At 38.9% G+C, this 16,059-nt stretch overlaps 1 protein-coding gene across 1 annotated transcript in view; it reads left to right on the plus strand.

Moving 5' to 3' along the window:
- LOC131901249 (uncharacterized) overlaps positions 1-16,059 on the plus strand; it is a 35,673-nt gene that overhangs the window by 7,786 nt on the left and 11,828 nt on the right. The window contains exons 3-4 of the mRNA XM_059252467.1: positions 7,101-7,188; positions 14,584-14,666. Coding sequence (XP_059108450.1) covers positions 7,101-7,188; positions 14,584-14,666 — 171 coding nt within the window. The remainder of the gene's footprint in view (positions 1-7,100; positions 7,189-14,583; positions 14,667-16,059) is intronic.

A 16,059-nucleotide genomic window follows, 5' to 3' on the forward strand; every position in this document is an offset into this window, starting at 1 on the left:
ATAGAAAGATCCATTCCTGCTCTGGAGAAATCTTTAACCTCGCTCTCTAAGGTTGTGTTACAAAACATAAGAGGTCTGGGTTTACTATTTTTAAAGGAGGGGGGATTAAGTGCAGCCTTGAAGGGAGAATGCTGCTTTTATGCCGACCATACTGGTATTGTCAGGAAATCAATGGAAAAATTAAGGGAAAGGCTGGCTCAAAGAAAAAGGACTTTGAAAATCAGCACAGGTGGTTTGACCTTTGGTCCCTGGGCCTTTCAGCGGTTGACTCAGTTTATCAAAAATCAGATTGATTCTGCCTTACCACAACACGTCTCGATTCATTATCACAGAGTAGATTCCGAGGAGGCCGGCCAGGAGCCCCATCAAGGACTCAAATTCAGTGTCCTAAGTCCCCACGGTCCTGCTAGAGGGTACTCAATGACGGGAATAGTACAGGGCCCACGCCGGAGACAACAGCATACAGAGGTCACCCGAGACCGGCTCAACACGGCATGCTGCCGAGCGTGGGAAGCCCCCTGTGTAGCCTAAGACAGGGACTCTCTCGGACCACCCCGGTCACATGAATTTAGTCCATTTTTGAGAAAAGAGGGGGAACTGTTGGGGACCGATTCCGGACAGCGGTGTCCTTACTTTATCAAACCTTACAAAGGCAGGAAGTTCCTGGCCTAACCTCGGGCTGTACAACTTCCTGGAGTACCTGCTAATCAGCCAGCTGCAGGGGCCTGGGACCAAAGCGACCTCACCCTCCCTTAGGAATTTTCCATCCTTCTCTCCATGCTTCCCCTGTTCCCCCTCCCTGCCTGAAGCCCTGTTTATAAGCCTCAATACCCAGTCAATAAACGGAGACCTCGACGCAACTCAGAATGTCTCTGTCTTCCTTTACGCGCCTGGTCTCCTTTCTCTCTCACCCCCATTGATCTTTCAGGAGGTGCCTCCTCGGGTCTCATCAAATAACCTGGCCCGCGGGACCGGGCAGGAATATTTGGACAAATAAACATTAGTAGTTTTATTTTTATTTCTTATAGCATGACTTACATAATTTTCAGGCTTCTCTAAATATGTAGACTAACCTATTCATTATGTTACTTAAGGTAGCTTACATATCCAACCCATGTATTGAAGGGCACAGAAATTAGCATTAGTTTTTAAAGTACCTTTTAAAAAATCTTTTACTCATGATACTAACTTTTAAAAACTGTTAACTGGATGTCAACTACATGTTAACTGGATGTCAACATGCAGAAGACTGCGTATAGATCCCTATCTGTCGCCATGCACTGAACTCAAGTCCAAGTGGATCCAAGACCTCAACATAAATCCAGTTACACTGAACTTGAGAAGAGAAAGTAGGAAGTAGCCTAGAATGCATTGGCACAGGAGACCACTTCCTAAATATAACACAGACACTGAGAGAAACAATTAATAAATGGGACTTCCTGAAACTGAGAAGCTTTTGTAGGGCAAAGGACACAGTCAATAAAACAAAACGACAGCCTACAGAATGGGAAAAGATCTTTACCAACCCCACCTGACATCTGACAGAGGGCTGATCTCCAAAGTATATAAAAGAATTCAATAAACTAGACATCAAAATTCCAAACAATCCAAATAAATGGGCTACAGGCCTAAACAGAGAATTCTCAACAGAAGAATCTCAAATGGCCAAAGGACTTTTAAGAAATTGCTCAACATCCTTAGCCATCAGGGAAATACAAATCAAAATAACTCTGAGATACCATCTTACACCTGTCAGAATGGCTATGATAAAAAACACTGAAGACAGCTTATGTTGGAGAGGATGTGGAGGAAGGGGAACACTCCTCCACTGTTGGTGGTAGTGCAAACTGATACAGCCACTTTGGAAATCAGTATGGTGGTTTCTTAGAAAATTTGGAGTCAGTCTTCTTCAATACCCAGCTATACCACTCTTGGGCATATACCCAAGGAATGCTCAATCATACCACAAGGACACAAGCTCAACTATGTTCATAGCATCATTATTCATAATAGCCAGAAACTGGAAACAATCTAAATGCCCCTCAGGTGAAGAATGGATAAAGAAAATGTGGTACATACCACAATGGAGTACTAGTCAGCAGTAAAAACAATGATATTATTAAATTTGCAGGCAAATGGATGAAAACCCAGACTCAAGAGGAAAAATATGGTATGTACTCACTCGTAAATGGATATTAAATGTAAAGCAAAGAATAACCAGACTACAACCCACAACTCCAAAGAAGCTGGCTAACAAGGAAGACCCTATAGATCAAACAGTGAAGGCGAAATAGATGAGATCAACATGAGCAAACTGAGGGTGAGGGGGAGTAATGGAGGGCAAGGAATGGGGGATGAGAACATAAGGCAATAGGAAGTTTGAGCTGGAACAGGGACAGAATGGGATAGCAAGGAAAGAGATACCATGATAAATGAAGACATCATGGGAACAGGGAGAAACAGAGTGCTAGGGAAGTTCCCAGGAATCCACAAGGATGACCCCACCTTAGACTACTAGCAATAGTTGAGAGTGTGCCTGATCTGGCCTACTCTGATAATCAGATTAGTGAATACCGTAACTGTCATCATAGAGCCTTCATCCAGTAACTGATGGAAGCAGATGCAGAGATCCATGGCCAAGCACCAGACCAAGCTCCAGTAGTTCAATTGATAAGAGAGAGAAGGAATTCTATGAGCAAGGGACATTGAGATCACAATGGGAAAATGTACAGAGAGAGCCAGTCAAACTATTGGAAATTCATGAAGTGTGCACCAATAGTTGTCGAGGCCCATGGGACTGGACTAGGCCCTCTGGATAGGTGAGACAGTTGTTTGCCTTGAACTGGTTAGCAGACCCCCAGGCAGTGGAATTGGGATCTGTCGCTGGTGTGTGAGTGTGTTTTTTGGAGCCCAGTGCCTGTGGTGGGACACCCTGAGCAGCCTTGGTGCATGAAAGAGGGGCTTAGGCCTGCCTCAACCAAATGTACTAGGCTCTGCTGAGTCCCCATGGGAGACCTTGCCTTGGAGGAGATGGGAATGGGGGGTGGGTTGGGGAGGAAGGCTGGGGGTGCAAGGAGGGAGGACAGGGGAATCTGTGGTTATTATGTAACCTGAATAGAAAATTTCTTAATAATAAAAATACCCAAAAAACCCTCTTACTCATGACACTAACTTTTAAAAACAATTTTTCAAGTCTGGTGTAGATGGAAGTTTTCCTGTGTCCTGCAGCCACTTGGTCCCAAATAAAAACACAGAGGTTTATATTAATTATAAACTGTTTGATATATGGCTCAGGCTTATTGCTATCATATCTTAAATTAACCCATTTCTATTAGTCTACGTGCCTCGTGGCTTTGCCTGTATTTTATTACATCTTGCTCCCCCGACAGCTTGCAGCATCTTCCTTGACTCCACCCTTCTTCTTCCTCTATCTCTCTTGGTTTTCCTGCCTGGCTCCATCCTGCCCTGCCATAGCCCAATGCAGCATTATTTATTAACCCATGGGAGCAACATATATTCACAGCATACAGAAAGACCATCCCACAGCATTTTGGTAATTTATCTAGAAAAAAGTATTATTTAAAGTGATTAAAATGTAGAAATACAAAATCTTTCTCTCAAAGTAAGTATAATTGTAGCTTTGCATTATTCATTCTCATAAAATATTGGATCCAGTCATCATGGCACAGTCTTTATCCTAAAATTCAGATGACAGAGGCAGGTTGAACTTTCCAAGAGTTCAAGGATGTTCCTAATGAGTTCTGTCTCAGGCTGCCAATGGGTATATAATGAGGTACAAAAAGAATGTTTGAAGGCTCTTCACATCCTAGTATAAGTTTGCACTTCCTTCAGGAAGGAACAAGTGTTTCCCTTTCCTTGCATACTCCCCAGCTGAGCTGTCATTTGTTTTATTGATCTTGACCATTTTGACTTAGGTAAAATGAAATCTCAGAGGGGCATTGATTTACATTTCCGTTGATGACTAAGGATGTTGAACATTTACTGAAGTGTTTCTCAGGCATTTGTGTATCTCTGCTTTGTTCTGTACCCCATTTTTTAGAACATGTTATTTGTTTTCTTGATATTCAGTTTATTAGTTCTTTGTGGTTTAGATGCTAATCCCCTATCAGATGTATAATTGGCAATGGTTTATTCATTTTCCATGCCATAAATTTTTCCATGATGCTGTTCTATTCTAAGGAGAAGCTTTTCATCTTCATGAAGTTACACTTGCTAGTTTTGGTTCTAATGCCTGTGTTATTGGTATCTGGTTCAGAAAGTCAGTCATTGACTGTAACAATGAATTCAAGCCTTTTCCAGACATTTTCTTCTATCTTAATCAGAGTTTATGGTCTTATGTTGAAGTCTTTGATCCATTCGTAGTTGAGATGTATGCAGGGTGATAGATATGGATCTACTTAGTTCTTCTGCATGTGGCCATCCAGTTTGACCTGAACCATTTGTTGATGATTCTACAGGCACATAGAATTATCCAAACATAACAGGCTATGGTGAAGGCCTTTGGTCTCACTCCACAACCAAATAGAAAGACCCTATTGGTGAAAAAAACACATATTAAATAACCAAACATAAAGTAGATGGATTTGTGCCCAAATAGAATCATTACACCTTCTAACTAATGTTCGTGGTGCTAGAAGATACACCTCCTGCTCACAGAGGAGAAAGGTAATCATCGATATCACCAACTACAACCCTGTGACCTACAACAGTGACCTGTCTGAAGCATATGCTGGTCCCATAGTAGCATAAATGTTATGGGAATAACAAATAACTTTTTCATTGGACTTAAAGACTGCATAAGGTGGAATACAAACCTAACACTGCCAAAGGGGCCAATAACGTGATAATGTAGGGTATGGGCCTATGGATAAGCCCAATGCTACTCTTCTTCTGAATGAATACAGCAAGAAAATGAGTCCTAGAGACATGTCACTATACCTTTCCCAATCCTCCTTATAGAAGTTTTCTCTTGCAGTACATGGGAATCAACACAGAGATCAACAACTGGTCAAAATGCAGAGTGAGAGACTTTGGACCACCTAGTCATAAATTGGATGTCTTCATCAAACCTCCTCCATCAAGGCTCAGTTTTTATGTAGAAAAGGAAGCAGAATGATTATAAGAGCCAGTGCTTATGGATAAGGTCAAGGAAACTTTGGCTTCCAGACACAACAGGACCAAGACCAATGCACATATGAACTCAGAGACTACGCCCATAGACAGATGATTTGCCCAGGTTCCAACAAGACAGGGTGCCAGCACTAAGAGGCAGAAGAAGACACAGGCTGCCATCCATAACCAGGACACAGTTTGTAATTGATAGCTGTTGGCAAAAGGAAAAATCAGTGTTCTACTTGAAGCATCACTGGGTATATCAAAGGCACTCCAGAGAAGACACTATGACCAGGGGAAGTTGATCAACACAAAGGAAGCAGTGTTCAATTTTGTGTTTGTGGTATTGTTGGGGGCTGATTGTTCTCTTGTGGCATGTTTGTCTTATTGGTTGTAAGATTGTATTTTCAATTTGGGGGTAGATTTAAGAGAGAAAGATTATAAACTTGGGGGGTAGGTAGATGGGGAATAATCTGGGAGTATTTTGGTTGGGAAAATATGTTCAAAATATATTGTACATGCAAATTTTTAAATCAAAAACAGAAGAAAAAACTCTTCATATAATTGAGGTATACATGTTTCCCCCTAATTGTAGCAAGTTCTAGAATAAGGTCTTTGATAACCAATGCTAAAGGCAAAATTTCAATTTCATCTTATTTTTGCACTCAAAATCTTTAAAAGTAACCTGAGATTCTTTGCATCATATGTAACACTTCAAATTTTAAAGGATATCTACACAGTGGTTACATTGCTCATTTAAATCTCCAAAATCACTCTGAGGTTAGGCTTCCTGTTTCTGGGTGTCCTAGATCACTTGTGATTAGAGTTTTGTAGTTTTCTTTTTTGTTTTTTCATTTATTACATCAACTATGAAATTAGTGAATGCAAGGCAAATTCTTTACCACTCAACCACACACCCAGTCCTTCGAGTCTTATTGTGATAAGCTATACATAAATTCTTCAAATGTGGATTTCAGCATATAGTCAATAGGGCTTTTTATTCCTTTCTTCATGTGTTTTATGAATGTTGGGACCAGACTGACATATATTTCAACAGTATTTGAAGACTTACAAATCCTCAACTGACATAATGACATTGATGTTTCATCACAGAATCTTTCTGAATTAAAACTACCAGTTCATATGACTTAAATATGAAGTGATAACCATTAGTGTTATGCCATTTAGAGAATAGTGAATCTATGTGAACTTTAAATTTTCTTACCTATCTCACAAGTAAATGACTAAAAATGCTGAGTGTGTAATTGCATAAGGACCTCTCTACTATTTCAAGTATAAAAAAGCACCAGGAACATTCCAGACATAGAATGAATGTTCTGATGCTTCCCTTCATGTTAATGCTTGTTATGCTCTAATGATACCCATTTTTTACTGTGAAAGAGTTTAAGATTTCATCGAAAGATTACATGCATTATATAAACAAAGAAGAATCACTAATTGCTTTTTAATTTTATGAAACTATTTTCTCTCTAAGATTTTAACAAAACTATTTTTTGTACATCCTTCTTTTCATAAACAAAACTAATTCTAAAATATTTCAATTCTTTTCCACCTGGCGTAGTTTGTATTTTCATACTAACCAAAGGGCCTTATTATAATATTAAAATGATTTTCTCAAGGAATTGATTTTTAAATCAAATACTTTGATATGGCAAGCACATTAACAGTTATTACTTAAATGTATCCTTTAACTGTTTAATTTTTGGTGAGGAATGTAAGTTTCATATTATGAGTTTAGTTCTTTATTGAATTCTGCAGATGATCTTTTTCTATTTCTGCTACAAGGCTTGATTTTAGAATATGTGACTGTATGGGGTAAAAAGACAGGTTGATTTCAACAGCATGCAAAAGGTTATCTACAAAAATATTCTATCCTATTTTTAAGTTTAGTTGAATTCAAAATAGGAAATTCAACTATATTCTCATTATTATTTTCATTATTTTAGCAAGATATTCCTGAGAATAGTCTGAAAAGTGGTGTGGATGACTTACCAATAGCTTCCAAACAATATGAAAATGTAGAAGAACAAGAAGGTAATGCACATGCTTAACTTGTAAGATCACTTGGCAGAGAGGTTTGCTTAAAACATGGCAACAAATACCTTAGCCAAATAAAATAACCCACGTAATACATATTAAATCAAACAAAAGTAAAAATGTAATGGTAGACAAGAAAAACTTTCATCCAAAGTTTGAAATAAGAATGTCAGTAAAAGAGTTGCCTTTTATTTTATTTAGCTTTTGATAATTTCATGCTTGTGTACTATATTTACATCATTTTCAGGTGTCTGGCTATTCCTACAACCTTTCCTGTGCTCAAGTCGTTAGTAACTATGTGTGTGACTTCTATACTATTAGTAAAGACACACTATTTTTTGTGTGTGTGTGTGTGTGCGCGTACGTGCGTGAATATGTGTGTGCATGCGTGTTTGTGTCTCTGTGCGTGTGTGAGTGTGTGTAAGTGCATGCATGCTTGTGTGTATTTGTTTAGTGTGTTGCTTGTATGTACATGTGTTTAGGACTGATCACTGGAATTGCACAACCTATTATCCTACTAGGATGAGCTCATCTCTGGAAAATCACCTGATTTGTCTTTGTTTATCAGTCACTGATTGCCTACAGATCTTCATCTAGGGGTTGTGCATTGTGAGATTCACTTCACCCACAGTAGCATTTCATCAAGTGTTGTCCTTATACAGGTGTCTTTTCAGATATCATACTTTTGAAATTTCATGGTAGCAATATCTAAGTCATGCATAGAAGATGCTGTGTAGCTTCAAGAGTGCTGGTACTTTGATTTTACAATCTATCTACCCAATTCTTGCTATTTTTCCTGATCCTTAGCTTTAGGACTTTATAAGTGGAGTTGCGGCATATTATGGTCACTCCTTGGAGTCTGATTAATTGTATATACTGTAATACTTTTATGTACTGTGTAAAGTAAATTCTTTGAGGAGAAATGACAGCTACATTCTTCTGTGGTATAACCGTGACTATAAAAACCATATTTAGAACACAGTAAGTATACTGTTATAAGAAAACGGGAGTAATTGATGACTCCTTGTGTTTATGATTTCTCCATCCATGGATAGTTGATTAGTTTCCCAGTACCAGGAATAAATTTCTCATTGAGTGGGTCTCTGGACCGATAGGACAGCTGTTGGTTACCCCAAAAATAAAAGTGTCGCTATCCTACCATGAGCGTTATCTTGCCAGGCCTTTCAAAATCTTGGTGGTGGGATTACTGATTGCTTATCTCCCTTGGCACTTTGCATAGCATGTTCTCATAGTAGGAGAGCAGGTTTCTATGTCAGGTCCTGTAACGGTAACGCCCGCGTTACTGTCACCCGTTCACCATGTCCGAGCGAGGGGCTGCGGATAAAAAATAGAGACAAGAAACAGCGAGTCATTCGCCACGGCTGTAAGCCGGGTGCCAGCCGAATGCCGTTTATTGAAAGAGGGAGGAAACCTTAAATACAGGCTTACAGCACAGTGGCGGATCCCCGGAGGGCAGAAGTTTGCTACTGAATGTTCTACATTCTTGCATCTAAGCTGTTAACGCCCAATATGCAGGATACACAAACAAGGAACTTCCCTAAAGCATTCAGGAGGGTGGATACCGGCAGGGAATTAGAATAGGGAGGACATCTGGTCAAGGTCGGCAAGCAGGCAACGGCTTTACTCAATATGGGAGGAGACCAGGGCCCTACAGGTCCCCCCTTTTTACTAAAAAATGAGCTTCTGACTTAGGTTGCGTGGGACGTCAGCAGGTCACCTTACCCGTCATGGAGACACCTGCCCAGGCCCCGCAAGTGCTCTGTCTTAGGTTGGTGAGCGCCCCCCAAGCATTACCCGTCTCTGAATACTCATTATCATACAGGCTCAACCACGTGAGCTGTAGAGTAAACTGTTGCCAAAGATCTCAAAGTGGCGCTGGGCTTGCAATCTGTGCGACCCAGAAAAGACCAACAGTAGTCCTAACCCACCCATAGCCAGGAGGCTAAAGGCGATTGAGCCATTCCCTTCTTAAACGAGCCTTACTGCAAATAGGAGTCCTTGTAAAGTGGTATCCCAAAAACAAATGGAACTTGAGTTTAAATAATTTTTACAACTTTCAAAGCCAATTTAAATGTATAAATGTAGAATTAAATTTATCATGCCCAATAAAGTAAAAGATTAACTAACTGTGGTAGCTACTTTTGCTGCCAGGGTCTCCATTGTGCTAGCTGTAGAACCCAATTATGAAATAGCCATCCCAGAAATAGTAGCAGCAGTGGCCACCACCGCTATAACAGCAACAACGGCAACAGTGATGTCAGTCTCTTCTGGAGTGTGTTAGCATCATCTGTGTCTAACTGCCATGGTCCACTGGCATGGACGCAGCTCCAGGAACACGAACCACCAAGGCCCATTTTTCTTGATCCCAGCACTACTTAGGCTGGCAGGTCTGCAAAAGAACTAAGAACCATAAAGAAAACAAAAACAAAAACAGCAAACAAGGAGCAGAACTAATGGTCTCATAAATGGCTATATTCAGGCTCACAAATTTTAAGGTGTCTTCAAAAGAGGCTAGAAGAATTTCAGGAGGCCAATAGATGTTGCACAGAGCCATTCCTGAAAAGTAGGTACTACACCAGCTTGAAGAGGGTTGAAAAATGTGAAAAGGCTTAGCTGGCATGTTACTGTTAACAAATGAAGGTCATTGACCTTCGGGGTTATCCTTAATCTCCAAGGTGTGACACATTCTTAACATTTTTGAAAAAAGTTACCATACATTACCTTCTGAAGAATCCAACCACATGGCTACACTTCCTAGGCTTACAATAATGTTTGCCAAGGCTGGCCATATTGGGCTCTCAATCCCCATTGGCATCAGAAGGGGAGAGTTTTTTATGAAGGCCCAATAGGTCTCTGCCATGTCGGGATTTAGCAGCAGCCACAGGGCGCACACAGTGCTCAGGAACCCGAAGAGGAACTTCATTGTCCTGTGGAAAGACACAAACAGATCCCCGGGCCCACACCAACACCGGATCGGGTCCCCTTCAAGTGCCAGTAGAAAGATCTTTCCATCGCACCAGAGGATGATTTGCAACAGGAGCCCTCCAGTGCTTATCTGCAGCGGATACTCCAGCAGAATCCACCGATAAAAAATTTAAAATATATAAAACAAGGGAAAGAATAGAATGTGGAGAGGAGAGATGAGCCCCTAGCTCCCCCCTTTTTACTTTAGAAATATATGTTTTTAAGGTACGATGGCAGCGTTCTACTATAGCCTGTCCTTGAGGATTATAAGGAATACCAGTCTTATTAACAATAGAAAAGTCTTGGCAGAATTTTGAAAATCCCGTACTGCTGTAGGCGGGACCATTATCAGTCTTTATGCATTTTGGCACTCCCATGTAAGCAAAAGCATTAAGGCAATGATTCTTTACATCCTTAATCTTTTCCCCTGAATGAGCAGAAGCAAAAATTAGAGAAGAATATGTATCAATAGACACATGGATATATTGTAATTTTCCAAAGGAAGGCACGTGCGTGACGTCCATCTGCCACACATGGTTAGGTAAAAGTCCTCGGGGATTAACTCCCAAATGAGGAACAGGTAAAAATTCAACACAAATAGGACATGATTTAACTATCTGGATGGCTTGTTCCCGGGTTATGCCTGTATGATGACGAAGAGATCCAGCATTAAGATGATAACGTTGATGCAACTGAGTAGCCTTATCAAAGGTGGAGCAAATTAATGTGACAGCCATACGAGTAATGGCGTCAGCCCTCTGATTACCTTCACTTAGAGGTCCAGGCAATTGAGTGTGAGCTCTAATATGGCCCACATAAAGGTTATGTGAGCGGGACCATATAAGTCCTTGCACTTGCAATAAATATTCATGAATGGGAGAAATGGATGGTATGTAGGCTGTTGTCTCCAAAGGCATAATGGCATGTGCCACATATTGACTATCAGTATAAATATTTACACTCTCATCAGAAAACATCTGTAAAGCAAGCAACAGCGCCTGTACCTCTGCCATTTGGGCAGAAGTGCCCTGGACTTTTATTCTCTTTACTATGTTACCAGAAACCACCACAGCAAAACCACGTGAAGTGCCATCAGTAAATACTACACGGGCCTGAGGAATAGGAGTCATCTGTACTATCTTGGGAAATATAACAGGATGCAATTTAAAAAAATGACACACATCATTGGAGGGGTAGTGAGTATCAAACCGACCCTGCATGGAGCATGTTAATATGGTCCAATCATTATCATTAGCTTGCAACCATGCTATTTGAGACTGGGTGTATGGGGTCACCACAATATCTGGCTCCTTACCGAAAGTTTGAACACTGATCTTGATTCCCTTAAATATAATCTGAGCAATAGCCTGTGGATAAGGAGTGATGTTTTTTGCTGGAGAAGCTGGGGAATGTACCCATAGAATAGAACCTGTTTGCCAAAACGCTCCAGTAGGTGAATGAGAAAAACAAAATATTCATGACCTAAATAATGATAGGGAAAAGATATCTGTACCTTTTCTGGGGCAATCTGTAAATTAGCCAGGCTAAGAACCTCTTGTAATTTAGAAAAGGCATCAAAAACAAGTTTTTTATCTTTAGCAGCCATTAAAATATCATCCATATGAGTCAATCACAATTAAATGCCAATGTTTAGGAATTGCCACAGGAGCAGGCAAGCCAGGTTGTGTTGCTCCCATGAGAAGCATGGTTTTATTTACAGCTCTAAGATCCTGTAATAGCCGCCATTTTCCTGACTTCTTGTAGAGGCCAGTGGGGATCTCAGGATTCTTGTGAAATTATAGATATGCCCAGCACCAGAATCCAGTAATCTTTTAATCTCAATCCCATATAATTTTATTTTTAATTTAGGCTGTTTATCATTGATAACTGTTTGTCAAAACACCTTTTTCCTATACTTTCAAAGCCTCCAGTTCTACATATAGGTGCCATTTTGCAATTAAAATATGAAAGCAATATTAATCGAGCAATTTTATCACCAGCTTCTATTTTCATGGTCCTTTTTACATATACCAATTATAAAAGGATTAAATACAATCTCTATAGGATTTGAAGAGGTAACTTTAGGTAATACTCTTGAGTATTTTTATAAAATGTTAAAATTAGGATCCTTTTTTATAGATTCCAAGTAACATTAATGTAAATTGCCAATTATTAACAATGTGGACCAAACAATTTACCTGTATTTTATTTACTGGAAAAATAATTTTGTAACCTCTTTATCAGTAAAAGATTATTATTTATGGGTTTATGTTAGCAACATTATTTAATAAGCGAACAACCCAATACATTTCAGGTGTTATATTTCTATAGAATTAAACCAAGAATTTCCAGAAAGCAACTTAAATTGCAGGGCCAAATTTTCAGTAATGATCAACAGACAAGAGCATACCTAATACATAGTTCACAATTATGAATTCTGTTCCTTAGTTTATCTACCATGAGAATCCAAACATTTATTAAGACAATCAAAAGAACAGAACATCCTTTATACAATGAATAATTAATATCCCTGGAAATTCAACAGCATTGACTTAGCATTCTATGTCTGACCAAAACCATTTTTCACCAGAAGTTAGGCCCGTTTAGACTTTTAGTGCTAGTCCCTCTCCTGGCCTTTGCCTGTTTGCCTGCCCGCGAGTCTGTTCCCCTCATCGGCCTTGTGGCTAAGCCTCCCGCCTGCTGCTCCGGGCTATCTCACACACATCTTTACTGCCATGCTGGTTGCGTGCCCCGCACAAGCGCACTCACGTTTAGACTTTCTCTTACTTCCATGAAGGGACTACCTAATGAGTTATTCCCACCATAAGGGAAAAACAGAAAAACATTTCCCATGAAGGGATCCTAAATATTGAATTATTCCCATTCTGAGGGAAAGAAATAAAAAACATTTGAACCAAAATTAAGCAAACAGACAGCAAAACTTTAAGCTCTGGGCTTGTTTGCTAGTTCAGCCAGCAGCAATGAGGCCTACCTGCCCATTCTTTGTAATTCAGATGCTGCACTGCAGAAAGAGCTCAGAGTTTCAGCTATCCTGAAAATTCTACAATTGGAAAAAGTCTTTTCTTCCTCCATTATCACTTGGAAGAGGCTTTTTTCTTTTGGTCATACTTCCTCTAAAGGGCCCCAATCTTTAGGCCTAGTTTCAAAATTTTTCCCCTTTTTACCGGGAAAATCCTTTTTTCTTGATTAAAATTTTTCTCCCTTTTCTAAGGGGAAATTTCCTTTCCTTCCCTCTTCTCTATTGGGAAGATTTCCTTTTTTATTTAAAATCTTTAGCTGTCTTGCCCTTTCTTAACTTCGGTGCCTTCCTGCTTCAACAGTCCAATCAACTGACTGTGAGCTAGCTGCACCCATTTCAATACAATTCACACGTACCTTTTTTCTTTAAAATGCTGGCCAGCCTTGTTGGGTGTCCATCAGCTCGTCCCTTCTTTCTCAGATCTCGGTAACGTCTTGGTAGAATCTCGGTGGGACCTCCATTTGTAACGGTAACGCCCGCGTTACTGTCACCCGTTCACCATGTCCGAGCGAGGGGCTGCGGATAAAAAATAGAGACAAGAAACAGCGAGTCATTCGCCACGGCTGTAAGCCGGGTGCCAGCCGAATGCCGTTTATTGAAAGAGGGAGGAAACCTTAAATACAGGCTTACAGCACAGTGGCGGATCCCCGGAGGGCAGAAGTTTGCTACTGAATGTTCTACATTCTTGCATCTAAGCTGTTAACGCCCAATATGCAGGATACACAAACAAGGAACTTCCCTAAAGCATTCAGGAGGGTGGATACCGGCAGGGAATTAGAATAGGGAGGACATCTGGTCAAGGTCGGCAAGCAGGCAACGGCTTTACTCAATATGGGAGGAGACCAGGGCCCTACAAGGTCCAGCTAAATTACTCCAAATTCTGTGTCTAAAGTGTGGAGTCTTGAGCAATAGGGCCTTATAACTAAAACTATTTTGCCAGTTTCAATAAAAAAATTATTTCATAATCCTTCTCCAATTTCTTTAATTTGAACAATTTTGAATGTGCTTGTGGGTATGAGCACATGATAAATGTTCTGAAAAATCGATGACGTCTGAAAATGTAGATTTTAGAGAGCTTGGTCATTTATGAGAGGTGTGTTACTACTAGATGAATTAGTCAAGTATTTGGATGTCTTGAAGCTGGCAACATGCAGTTTCTGTACAAGTGATATACAGGTATTTCTACAACTTGGGCATTTATCTAAGCATGTAAATATTCATGTATAAAGTACATTTAATTGAAATATTTGATAAGAGTACATTTTTTTCTAAATTCTAATTATGAATGTATTTCAGTCTATTGTCATAGAAAATTGTGTATCTAATTGTTATATTTATTTTTTAAATAAAATATGTGGATATGTCAGAAGAACTAGAATTAGAAACAATACCGGATTTAAAACTGGAAAACGAAAATGCTTATAATAAGAATGAAGACTATCAAAAGTTGGTATGTAACTATTTAAATTTAAATTTCTCACTTACTACTGTTTGGTTTGATGATCTTACCATAGACCAAAAGAAACTACACTTCAGGCTACTATATTCAGTCCATCAATGATGACTTAACATTGAAGTGAAAGTCTTTTACCTATTATAAAACACAGGGTATTCTTAGAATCCAGTCACACAGCTAATCATTGTCTTTTATAAGTAATTTAGTAAATAATTATGTGATTATTACTTGTGCTTTATGTTAAGCTCTTTACGTAGCTGGAGAGTCTTATGGCTCTCTATTTAAAATAGTGGATGATATAAAATTGTGACTTCAGAGTTGGATTTATTTCATAAAGTTGATTCTTCCTGCAGAAACTAAATTTGTTATGTGATGATTATACTCAGTTATGTCAAGGAGAAATTTTTTCCTTATGGTCATTGGGTTATTTCAAGGTCCTCATTTGAGAAGATAATATGGACATATAATCAACTAATCTGCCAACAGAAAGAACTTTTGATTCCATAAAAGAGGCTTCATTGTGAAGGAAAAACTCAATTATTTTGCTCAATTCAATGAAGAAAATTAATTATTTCCACATTATTGTCCAATATGCTTAATTAATATATATATTGGGAGTTGAGTTAATATAGACAATTCAAATAGATTCAAGACACTATAGTTTCCCTTTTACACAATGTTAGGTACTTACTGAAGTATGAGTATGTTCTGAAGACATTTTTAATATTTTAAACCTACATAAATCTGTATAGTCAATATCTACTCTATGTTGAGAAATCAAGAACTGAGAATTTCAGAGGAAAGCCTAATATGCTATAGTAATAGAACAGAAAACAAGTAAAAAGCAACTGTTTTAGTTCAGATAGGTGCATTTTGTCATAAAGAAAACATATGGTACAGAGAGACATTTAGGTAAGATTGTCGTTAATACAGGGTAGGAGTGAGAATGGTATTTTGTCATCAGAGATCAAAGTATGAAGCCTAACATGTTTTAGAAGATGAGGGAGTGTCCACTCAGTAACTGTCAAATAGGATGGCATTACTGTACATATAGAATAGTGGACAACATATTCTCATAACTTTTAAAATTCTTGAATGACGAGAAAGCAAGATTTGTTTACTCTATTAAACATGCAAAAAATGTGAAATGGTGTTTGGGGAAGATTTCTGTTCATTGAGAAACATTTGCAAAATATTAAAACTGCATAATGGTCTAATGTTATTGTCTAAAGGTAACATAGGAAATAACTTGTCTGCTTATCATTTTAATCCAGATTTACCATCTATAAGAAATTAATGAAATATGTCAGTTTTGTTTGTTCACTTTTACCAAAATTAAGCACATTCTGACTTCTTCACTACACAATCAGCATGATATAACATGAAT

This window comes from Peromyscus eremicus, unplaced genomic scaffold (assembly GCF_949786415.1).
Source record: "Peromyscus eremicus unplaced genomic scaffold, PerEre_H2_v1 PerEre#2#unplaced_60, whole genome shotgun sequence".
Classification (NCBI taxonomy): Eukaryota; Metazoa; Chordata; class Mammalia; order Rodentia; family Cricetidae; genus Peromyscus; species Peromyscus eremicus.